This window comes from Buteo buteo, chromosome 7 (genome assembly GCF_964188355.1).
Source record: "Buteo buteo chromosome 7, bButBut1.hap1.1, whole genome shotgun sequence".
Classification (NCBI taxonomy): domain Eukaryota; kingdom Metazoa; phylum Chordata; class Aves; order Accipitriformes; family Accipitridae; genus Buteo; species Buteo buteo.
In genome coordinates this window covers 29,842,072-29,854,242 of record NC_134177.1, presented here as the reverse complement: position 1 = coordinate 29,854,242, position 12,171 = coordinate 29,842,072, and the positions used below count along the sequence as shown (strand labels likewise).

General features: G+C 35.9%; 1 protein-coding gene across 1 annotated transcript in view; it reads right to left on the bottom strand.

The window, feature by feature from the left end:
* The window catches only part of WDR33 (WD repeat domain 33), a 72,008-nt gene that overhangs the window by 44,386 nt on the left and 15,451 nt on the right, over positions 1 to 12,171 (bottom strand). Inside the window, exons 2-7 of the mRNA XM_075032032.1 lie at positions 10,043 to 10,267; positions 8,116 to 8,184; positions 7,566 to 7,670; positions 6,819 to 6,914; positions 6,174 to 6,325; positions 4,302 to 4,399 (exon numbers count right to left, since the gene is read on the bottom strand). Of these exons, the coding sequence (XP_074888133.1) occupies positions 4,302 to 4,399; positions 6,174 to 6,325; positions 6,819 to 6,914; positions 7,566 to 7,670; positions 8,116 to 8,184; positions 10,043 to 10,246 (724 nt within the window). The 5' untranslated portion in view covers positions 10,247 to 10,267. The remainder of the gene's footprint in view (positions 1 to 4,301; positions 4,400 to 6,173; positions 6,326 to 6,818; positions 6,915 to 7,565; positions 7,671 to 8,115; positions 8,185 to 10,042; positions 10,268 to 12,171) is intronic.

Sequence of the window (12,171 nt, the reverse complement as noted above, 5' to 3'; positions counted from 1 at the left end):
CAGAACAATGTTATTAAAGACAGGCAAAAGACTTTTCTTAGAGTAAATCACGTACTAGTAAGAAATTACTTGTTACAAATGGCAAATTTTAAATCCAGACAGAACGTAAAAGAATCATGATGGCTTTTAACTGTTCAAGCTAGGATAAGAAAAATCTTTTGCCAAATCTACCACGTTGGCTGGAAGATCATTTAGTGTACTACTCTATTTTACAGCCAGAAAATAGAAAAAAACTTATCTATAAAAATGTCTTACCAAATCCTGGGTTTCTACCCAGCTCTCTGAAGGATAGTGTCATCCTCCTCAAAAGACCTATTTAAGCCAGGCAGCCTTTGAAATCCTGGGAACATATACTCATTTAGATTTCAGAACGAAAACCTTACAGTCCTCCCAAGCACACATTTCTACTGGATTTTGTGTGTGTGACTGAAAGGAAGGAGAAGGAAGGACAGTGGAACTGACGACATTGAAATGTGTTTGTAGCCTCCTGATGCATGATTTCATGCTGAGAAAATTATAATTAAGGAATCATGTGTTTACTAATTATCTACCCAAAATATTCTCAGACACATTAGCACAGCCCCAATACTGAGAGATTCACAGCCCCCGGTCAAATAATTGATAACATTAATTTCTCAATAGAAATAAAGGGACATCAAGGTTTTACTACATGCATTTTTTCACTAGATGTAATTAACATTATTAAAAGCCATAATGTGTGTGTTCTTACAGAAATGGAGACTGTTTACATGAGTCCTAGCATTAACTTCACTGCAACTGTTTAGACTAAAGACCTGATGGTGTTTTGTTATAAATACCATTATTGGAAATATCTTTCAGAGTAACAGACTACTGACATAAAAACAACATATTGCTATACTATAGACTGTTTCTGGTATCTTGTTATTTTAACATCAGTTCGATTCCTACCAGTGTATTCTAGGAAGTGCACCAAACTGTACTTGTTACCACCATCAAAATGGCAAAATTACAGATATTAACATAGGCAAAAACTACCGGTGCAGAATTAGGAGTACAGCACCTTTACATCAAGAGAAAAGACAGGCAGTAATTGGGCTGAAGGGAAACAAGCAGGTAAGTGACTATGACAATGCCATTTCCCCCACCTTCAAGTTCTTTAAGATAATTCACTTGAAGATGAGTTACTTAAAGATGGCTCCCCAAGAAATGGAAGATTTTAATCCTATTTATTTCTTTACAATATTAAAAAGGAACCTGATAAATTTGAACATACTTCTAACAAAACATCTAACAAAACACCCAAGCTCCACCTACTATGCCCTGGAAAGCCACGATGGTAGAAACAGCAGCAGAGCAACATAAATTAGTGAAAAGCTGGGCAGCAAAGGGACTCTGAGTCAGATTAAAGAAAAAAGATCTAGAACTTCTGGCATTATATATGAAGAACAAAACAGGGTGTTCTGTTTATTTTCATTTTGACAAATTAAAAGGAAGCTGGACACAGTTAATAAGTGTTTCTCATGCAGCCCATATATTCATGGCTTTAACTACTGAAACAAAAAAAGCATAGCCTACTGTAGACAGCTGAAAGAACTCCAGCAAAACCGTAAGAAGTAGTCCTATGTAACTTACCACTTCCAATTTGTTTTTCCAATCCTCTTTGGAAGGCAAGACTAGAATTGTTCCTTCAGACCAGTTTTAAGTAAAGGGAAACATTTCATCAGATAATAGAAATAAATTAGATTAGTTTATTCCAGTGCAAAAAAAAAGCACCTGTAACAAGCCTATAGAATTTTGTCCTTTTTCTGTATCAGCAAAGCTTATCCCAGTACCTTTAATGCTCTTTACAGAATTGCTTTAAAAGCATTCCTTAGCATTAAAGTCCTCAAGTCTGTTTCTTAAAATATGTTCCTTGATTTGTTCCTGAAAAATCGGTAGGAATAATGATATATTGATATTGTATCCATGTGAGTGATAACATTTTTTATGAACACATCTGACTGTAAATTAATAACTGCATTTGATTTTTATAATTCAGTGTGATAACCTGAAGAATACCTTAAAACACTAAGTGAAGCTTTAGATCTAAACTACACTGTAGAATCCCTTCAACTTCACAGCACCAATATTAACCAGAATAGCTGAAGCATGGTTTGTGAAAGTAGGAAAAGTAGGAAGTAAAGAAAAGTAGGAAATAAAAATTCCTTAACATGGTATTTGATCTAAACACTTCTTGTAAATAACAAAATATGTTTTTAATGAAGTGCTAACAGAATTTTAATTTACAGATCACTAACTTTGCAATGGCAATGGCATGAGTATTTACACATTTTGAAGGCTGTACTAAGCAAAGTATTACAGATCACACTCCTAAATATGTAAAAGCAGAATGCATCTGGAGAAGCAAAAAGCTGCAGATCAGTTTCCTAAAGCCATAAGCTGTAAACTCCAAATAACGAAAATGAAAGCTTGTATTTTCCACCAAGAAACCTGTTACCCATACAGTTCTTTCAAATATGTTTTCTGATCATATTTCACAATAGCACTAGGGAGCAAAACCATATCAAATTTGCATGTTTTGCAGAAACATCCTCCCGCTCCCAGCACTCGGGGATTTTAGGTATTATTTTTGTTTTGTTGTGGGGGACTTTCTGGTGCCAGTGTTTGGGTTGTTTTTCAGGTTTTTTTGTTTTTGTTTTTGCCTATCTGACAGCAGAAACAAGGAATAATCTGCCCTGTCCAACTTTATCCAGAGATTTAAGTTTTCTAAATATTTCCAACTTACGTAAAAGATTAAGTGTATTGTGGGTACATCATATAAGTAGAAACAAAGATATACTTTACAGAGCTATTTTTCAAACTATAAATTCTATATTGAGACGTATAAACTGTAAGAAATTAAAGCATAATTCTATCTGAGATAGTCACAACCAAAATGTTTAAGTACACAAGATAACAGAAGGAAATATAATGCAAGTTCTGTTCCCTGTGGCCTAAATTAAATGCTTTACTCCTACTTTATGCAGAACATTAAAAGAATGTAGAAGAACTGGAGGGATTTTTATAGCCTCAACAATGCTGCATGGAGACAATCCCCATTTCTTCCACACGGTTTAAATTAGTAGCTAGTACAAACTTGGAGGAGGGTATACAATGTGTTTAGTGCAGAATGATTTCTTTTGTAAAGCATCAAGCAATCCCTAATCTGTTCAGGTCCTTCCAGAATAACAGATGTCAGTGATATAGCCTAGAAATTCACTTGCCAGGTCCTGCAAAGAACACGTCTACCATAATATCTATGCACAGATTCTGTTAGAATATCATCATTGCAAGAACGCTGGAGCCCAACATCTTTTCAAAGTAGTGGTGATTAAAAGTAATGCATTAGTAAAACAAGAGAGCTTAAGAGTCAAGAGAAACAGGGAGAGCTCTACTTCGTAAAATACACAATCCAGGTCCAAGCTGGAAGCATGATTTTAAAAAAGAAAAATCCTTAATTTAGTAAAGCACTGAACAAGCTCACAAACCTAAAACCGAAATTCCATGTTTTTATTGCATACCTTCTTTGCAGTTTATCTGCATGCCTACAACCCCCAATTTCATGGAAGTCTTTAATACATTCTCCTATTAAATTATGTACCTTTGACATCTTCTGCAAGAAAGGAATAGTTGTCAGAAGCTATTGTTATTGTTCAATAAGAATGCAACAAGAGAAGGAGAAAGCTCAACAAGGCCAGTGGAAAGGCACCAGAAGTTAGCACACACAGATGTCGGACAGAAAACTACTGAACTGAAGCTAGGATTATTTGCATGTGCTATGCATGATGTGATCAAAATTTACTTGTTTTCTCTACCTAAATGCTCTCCTCTTAAGGACTGAGAAAAACCAACTACCTTGCCTCTGAAGAAATCAGAATGGAAGGCACTCCCATGAGAAGAACGGAATCCTCTACATGAAGATTTATGTTCTGAAGTAAAAGTGGTCACAAAGATTAAGCTTTGGAGAAAGGTAAATGTATTCCTGATCCAGAAATGGCTGTTCCTACCAACATTAGCAGTAGAAAAAATGTCCTTATATCCAACTCCGCTGTTTAGAGCTTAAGTGGACAATAAACAAGAGTAACGCCATTGTGAACTGCAGCCTGAGTATTGTAAGGCACCTATTGCAGCAGCCAAACAAAAACTTGTTTGGAGGATTTAAGACAGGGATGTAATACAAAAATGTAGACAAGCTGATACTTCTGTACTGTGAACACCTAGTTAAAAAAAGGTTTTTCCCCCTTTTGAAATACCCCAATCAGTACTTTTGGTACACATACCTCGAAGAATTCTCTCCTCATGGCAACGTAGAAAGTCCCAGATTCTAACAGTGCCGTCGTCAGAGCATGTAGCAAATTTATTATCCGTGGGTGAGAAACTGTTACATGAAGACACACAGCAGGGGAAAGAAGTCAGCATTTAACAGATTATCTATGCTTCTCAGACAGGGCAAAATTATACTGTAATGTGTTACACACTGAAGGATGCATTTGAACATAGGGACTTTTAAGTGAATACAGCGCCTGCCAAATGACACTTCATCACAAGACATGAATTTAGCATAGGATTACTATTGCATTGCAGTCCCCTGTCAAATGAGGAAAAAAAATCTGGAATTTATTCTTAGCACCTTCCTACCTATGAACGTACACGGTAGTGCCTTCTCTGGAGGATGAGAAGCAACACCAATATGATTTGGTAACTGTCAACCTAGATTTTCATGTTTGGTAAAATCCGTAAGAAAGTGACACTGTGTAGAAGCACAGGAGAACAGTTCTTAGGAAAAAACTCCTCTTCAGCCACAGGTGCTTTGCAGCAGAGAAGCAAAAATAAGGGAAAGCTGGTCACAGGAAAATGCTAGTTAGATTAACTGTTGAAAAAATTGTATACAAAACAAGCGTACCTCTTATTGTAAAAGTAATTTGGAAAAAATCCCTCTTATTACACCCCATCAACACAATGAAAAGAATCCTACAGACACAGAAGCAGCTTCCAGATTGAACAGTCAATATCGCTTGATGAAAGTCACTGGAAAAGCAAGGAGTTTTTTAGCCATGTGATTAGGGCCAGAACATCTCCAGCAACTGACAGGCACTCACTTCCTTTCTGGTGCAGTGAAAGACCATGAGGGAGCCCTTGTGAAATCCTAGATCTTTATGATCAGGAAAGGGCTTAAAATAGTAGAGAAATTCAGTGTATGGCCATGACAGTCAGACAGTAACTGAATCCAATGTAAGCACTTCTCATAATCAAACTCTGGCAGAAAACGCTGCACCCTATCAAAGAAAAATGGTGACTTTAGCAGAAAGTGGTTTTGTGGCAGTGAACCTTTATGGCCAAGGGCCAGCACCTGAACCCGAAGAAACACTGCTTTAGCTTCATTTTGGATCTGCAGCTTCTCTTCAGGCTTACTTTAAAAACATTTCCATATCTTACTAAAGATTATGTGCAGGTTTGCTTTAGAAACAACCTTCATTTACATCTTACTGATTGTATCACTATAGATTCCATTTTTTATATAAATAGACAGTTGCACAACTGAGGCATCAACACTGAACCAAGAGAATATCCTACAGTCTTCTTTTCAATGGCTTGCTTACAGTTTCAAGCTTGAAGAACCCATTCAGTATTAACATTAGACTTCTGTATGTGGCAGTCTGCGTGGGTATTTAGTATTACTGGAAGTCTTGGCTTCACCAAGCCAAGCAGTTCTTCACTTTATTTAGTGTTTTATTATTTTGTGAGAACTATGCAGGTGTTTTATTTCTGAAGGCTTTATATTTTATTCAGTTAGATTATTAAAGACTGAATTCTTTATTTGGAATGAAATTGTTGTCTTACACAGTGCGTATAAAAAGGAATAACTGATACACATCGTCACCATATAAAAATGAAAAGAATACCAGTGCAAAATGCGGCAGACAAATACATCTCTAACATATTGCAGAGGCGGATACTGGGACAATACTAATTCAGAAAGGTGCCAGCAAAACGGTGATAATGTGGAAACAAAAGAAAATATTGTGTTTATGTGGTGCAGGAAGTTTCCCAGAATCTGACAGAACCCATGCATTTCTGCACCCAGAATACACTTAGAGAACAGTCTAATCATGGCAATAGGTACTACAGAAAATGGTATATTGTGTATAAACCTGGCCTCTCTAATCGCCTCCTTATGTGCCTGGAACATCTTGACGTTGTTCATGTTGGACTGCCAGTATTTCACATATCCCCCGTGGTCTGCTGTCAGCATCCACATATCATTGTGTGACCAAGTCATAGCCCTTACAGGGCTGTCGTGAGCCTGTAAATTCAGAAACAAAACTTCTAGCAAACACATTCAAATACTATCTGACCCACACAAACACAAAAGTTAGTAAAGTTCCTAGTTAACAGCTGGAACAAAGAAATGAAAACAATAATGACCTAGTTAGATTCAAGATGTTAGCGGGGGGGAGGAATTTCCCTTATTCTGTATACAATGGTCTTCTAAATAATAAATGAAGAGTATTTGCATTTTGTTTCCAAAGTGTTTCTTCATTATTACAAATACTCATAGTATGTTTCTGCTAACAGTTAGTGTAGCATATGGAGATGGAATGAGAAGCATTAAATGAACTGCCTATAGCCACAGTCTGACATGGGGTCAGAGCAGAATAAAAAAAAATAAAAGATCTCTAAGGCTCCCATTACTGCATTTAGACCACAGACCCATGATGAGCAGGGTGAAGATGTGTTCCTAAAACACACTCCAAGACCTCAAGCAAATACACAGAAATCTTGACAGGTGAATTTACCTGCAATATCGTTTCAAAATTGAAAGTCAGTCCATTCCATAAAGTGAACTCTCCACTAGATGCACCAGTGACCAAGCGTCTCCCCTCAGGAGTCCACTGCAAAAGAAAAATTTAAGTAAACTGTGCAAATATAGCATTCAAATATTTCTTCACAATCCTCCAAATAAATCATAAGCTTCTTCCAGGAAATCTGCAGAATTGGAATTTACTAAATGACTTTCTAGAGGATGCAAGATAGACAGAAATGCAGAACTGTTCAAGAGGGCTTTTGCCTTTCTTTTGTAACAACAGGACAAGGCCCACTGTAAAAGCAATGAAAAAAAAAAATCTAGCCATAAGAGAAGAAACAGCTTATTGGCACCAATATATTTCTAGCACACAATATCCATACTAAACGATACTGCTGATACTGACATAATGGAAAAGTTGTTAAAAGATGCTACAAGAATCAAACAGCACAGAGACTGAATTGTCTTTTTTCTGAGAGTCAAGATAATTAGCCCTTCCAAATGAAAAAAGTAGGAAGTGCAACTCAAACTGTGAGAGTAAGAATTATTTTGTACTCAGACCTTACCACTTAATCTCCTAAAACCCTTCACAGAAAGACTAAACACAGAAGTAGTCCAAACATTTCACATGTTAGTTTTATTTGGACATGCTTTAACTGTTACCTTGTTTTTTTCCTCTGTTACAAATATCACTTTAAATTAAGACAATACAACTAAGTAAATCCAACACTATACTCACCCTGACAACAAACACTGGGCATTTTACTTTATTAGTAGATGTCCGAACAAATTTTGTTGTTACAGCATTCATAGGGTTGTTCAGCATTCCTATAGGAGGGACCAACTACAAGAGAAGAAACAAAAGATTTAGTAATGACATTTCTAACCAGAAACTGCAAGAAAAGCATACATTCTGAACTCCCATTTCTGGAAAAGCAAGTTTTTAATTTGCAGGGATATCATCAGAAGTAAGTCGCTAGAAGCGTTCATAAGTCTGCATGATTTACCATCTCAAACATCCAGAACCAGCATCTTCAAGAGCAGCTTTGCGAGCTCAGTGCATTATGAGAGTTCTTATGTCCAAAAATTAAAAGCCTATCCAACTTCAGGTTTTCTTTGTGGACATGGAATCCAACAGAACAAGATAATGTAGAATGAAGATATCCTTCATATCTTTAAGGCCTCTTGTGGACAAAAAGATAACCTCAGCTGGCAGGCAGAATCCTTCTGATTTTCTGAACAAATTTTATCCACAGAATTTCATCAAGGCATAGAAAGATTTTACTTACGTCATTATAATATCCTGCATCAGGCTGGATTGCTCGCATATCTCGCTGGTCTCTCTGCCATACTCTATTCTGGAAAGAAGAAAATAACTCCTAGTTCATACCACCACTATACTTCATTGTTAACCAACAGAAAATAAGGAACACGCTGACAGCCTGTTTGGGAAATTCCAAAGCACTCCAAGGATTTTAGAATAAACTCACTTAAAAGACTTTGGTCTTGGTAAACCTGTAGAATTTGTACAGCATAAGCAAAAGATTCAAGAATGTTTAAAGTCCTAATTTCATCAGGCTAGAGCAGCTCATTTAAAATTGCAGTTTAACAACATGAAAGGAGCAATCCTATGTAATAAGCCACATTATTGTAACAAAGATAACTGGTACTTTGCTGCCCAGGCTAATAGGTACTCTACAAGAAGCACGTTCAATCATTTCAAAAGCTTTAGTTCAGGATAAGCATTTACACCATTAGGAGCTGTATTGATGAATGATGAACTCTAAATGAAATCCCGCACAGTGACACGAGCTAGAAAGGAAGCTTCTGCAGCTGAAGCATAAAGATAACAATGCATTCAAATGGATAAAACTTAGAAGACCAAGGGATAAAAATGCCTTCGATTAGTTAAATTTTGTGAGCTGTCAAACACAACCTTTTCAAAAGCACTTTACATGAATTAAGAATTAAATTATTTCAGCTTCGTGCTGTAGACTTTACCAATTTGGATCTGTGTATGTATTAGAAATATAAGCTAAAATTCTAGGTAAAACATTTCCAGCACAGTACTACAGTTTGCTAGAATTTCTTAAGCCAAGAGCAAATTACATATAAACCACTTTTCTAATTTTTTATAGAATCATATCAAATTAAATCAGTATTATTGAAGCCGGGACTGAAATGGAATGCTGTTATATCCTAATTTTGTGTAAGCATCCAAAACATACAGATACGACTTTGTTTTAATAAACAGAAGTTTGAGGGTGCTTATTTCTGCCATAGTAAAAAAGGTCCTGAACTACTAAAATTTTTTTTTCAATTAGTCTACTACTAATAGAATAATTTTGGGCCATTCCTAAAATATAAGGATATGTTTTAAATGTTTGGTGTTTAAACAGATTTTAATAATAAATTTAAATTATCTGCTAAGAAAGCCTTCCAGTTGTTAACACCTACAAGCTATAATCATGCACTGGCCACAGCAGATTGAATTAGTTTCATCATGTTTTTGCAATGTTGCTGTTTAGATTCCAGCAGCTCCTGTATTTACAGATTTGATTCTATTTCTTCTGAGGTAATATCGAGTACTTGTACAGTGAATCTTGATCATAAAATCATATTTCTTAAGAAATTAATACCACCCCATCAGGAAAGCTAAAAAAGCATTTTTACAGAAACATTTCCTCAACAAAACTTCATTTAAATTGTTCTGTATCTACTAACTGTACAGAAAGGGACTTTCAGAGACCACAGTGCAAGTTGCAGTGCTATTTAGTGAAATGATGAGAAAATATTTTTATGGTGCCCTAGTTTTGGAGGGGAAATACTAATGGTTTACTTCTCACTTCAGGAAATTTCTATTTCAAAACAGAAAGAAGAACAATTACGTTATTTATAATAAGCTTTTATGTTCACTGAAAAGTCAGAATATCACACAAGACACTCAATTGTACTCCAAGCTGGAATTCCAAGACAGAATGTAAAAATTGGTGTTTACATAAACTACAAGATCAGCTGTGTATATGTGCAGTTTTATTACCAAGGACCAAACCCCTTTGTATTCATACTATACCAAATTTATAAGCATTTGCCATTTAGTTTGAAAATGCAGCAGTAGATGTCCCAGTATTCCAGTGCTCTATGGACACTGAAAAGAACAATCACAAATTTCAGGAAGGAATAAGTTTTTCAAACAAAACCAGAAAATTAACTAACCTCCAAATATTTAATTACAGAGGGATTGTAGTCTATGGTTTTTCGGTTCACAGCTTTTCTCATCCGCTTTCCATCAAAGGTAAGCTGTTGCATTGCTTGCTGCTGTGCAAAATCAGGTCTTTTGTAGAACAACTGCCGAGGCGCCTGGTGCTGGAACCTCGGCATATGGAAAAATCGGGGCGGGGAGCCAATTTCTGTGGCCATGGCTATCTTGTTTCTGAAAGACTGCAAAAAGTGAAACACTAGGTTACTACATAATAATGACAAAAATCCCACATTAATATCTCCACTAACTTAAGTTTACAAGGATAACAACTTCATAAGGCACTGCAAAGAAATATTTGCAGGTTCCTCTGAACAATTATTATTCTCCTATGCCACATACAACTGACATTGGTTAAGTACTTTGTTCTCTATCAAGAGAGATTTTGTATTGAAACAGATCATTACAAAGTTTGCATTACCATCCCTAAATTAGAAATGTGCAGAAGAATGTCCTCAGTAAAATTAGTACAAGTGCAAGAAACAGTAAGACCCTTCAACAGACTATGGTATTTCAGATTCAATACACAACAGAAAACACATTAGTTACAAATTAATTTAACTATTAAAAAAAAAGTTTTAAAGGGCTGCCTCAAAATCTTATTCTAGGACCTGAAAATAAAATTACATTTCCTTTACATAATTTATAGTAAATATACCACAGATGACATTCGACCTGTAGGTGTATGTTGAATTCCATTATCACAAAATAAATGGATTACTTATTTAACAAGGTTTGATAAGTATAACGGAATATCACTTCCTCCCAACAAGACCCACTGAGAATGTTAAGAAAATGTGAGGGGTAGGGAAAAAATGTCAATATTCAGATTTTTTCTGACAGAGGGAAATGAGTCTAAAAACTGATGTTTCAGTCTGTAAAGTCCCTAAATGAGATCACAGCAACCTCTTCACAGCTGAAAACTACAATATACACTGTCTTTAAAGTATATACTAACTTCAGACTAAGCACTGACACACTCTGAACCAGTGAAAGCTCAAACTTAATTTTCAACTTGTATTTCCTCCCAATCCCGAACTCATAGTTTGAAAAAAAATTTAAACCAAAATAAACTGACAGTGTCATCAAGGGAGTGCAAAAAGGCTGAGAAACATTCCTTTGCATGAAGGCTAGTGTCTTCACAGAGTCAAAGTGCATTTAATAAAAAGAATAGAAATAAAACTAGTAGGTTTGGGGTTTTTTTTTAAGTTGAAATAATCTGTAAATTCATGAATATACTTTCCTATTTAGTTAAAATACTCATATCCTCAACTTGGAAGAGTTGGAAAGTTGTTTCAACTGCCAGTCTTAAAATTTTATCTTGCTTATTTGATCTCAATAACTGAAAAATGTTTCCATTTTGTAAACAGCAAAATAAAGCTAAAATAGAAATGCTAGACATAAAAGAGGGTTTAAAAGTAGTACATAGTTTGATTCTTTTTAAGAGGTTCTTTGTAAATACAAGGAGCAGGTTGCCCTTTAACCATGAGACAGTTTGTTGGCACAGGGCAGGGATTAACCTTCACAGGCTTTGCAAACTTAGAATTCACACACTCCTGCCCACTGCTACCGAAAGTGTGTCAGGCCAGCTATAAAACAAGCCATCTATGACACCTGGCTGTTAGCTACACAAACAATTCTAACATGCAAGGGGAAAAACCAAAAAGCCATTACAACTATTCTCCACTCAAGACAAACAAGTCCAAACTAAACCAGCATGTTTCCTTAAATGAGGTAAGGAAATTTAAGACCTTTGGCAGGAGTAGCAGCTTTTATTAGACTAACTTGTGTAACTGGAAAGAGATACCAGCTTTCAAATAAACAAACCTTCATCTTGTGGCTGAAAGGCTCATTTGCCCAAAAGCTGCCCAATACCCGGTGGGCTCTAATAAGACACCACCTCTACCTCCAAATACTGCCACATTGTAACACCACTGTAACAACACAATTACCACATTAAGCTCGCCTGACACAAGAAAAAGGTATCAACACTTTCTCATGGAGGAACTATGTCAAGTACCCCTAACACTATCTCAGATTGGCTTACAACTTGTCAGAAGGTATCGAACTGTTGTACAAAAAGTTT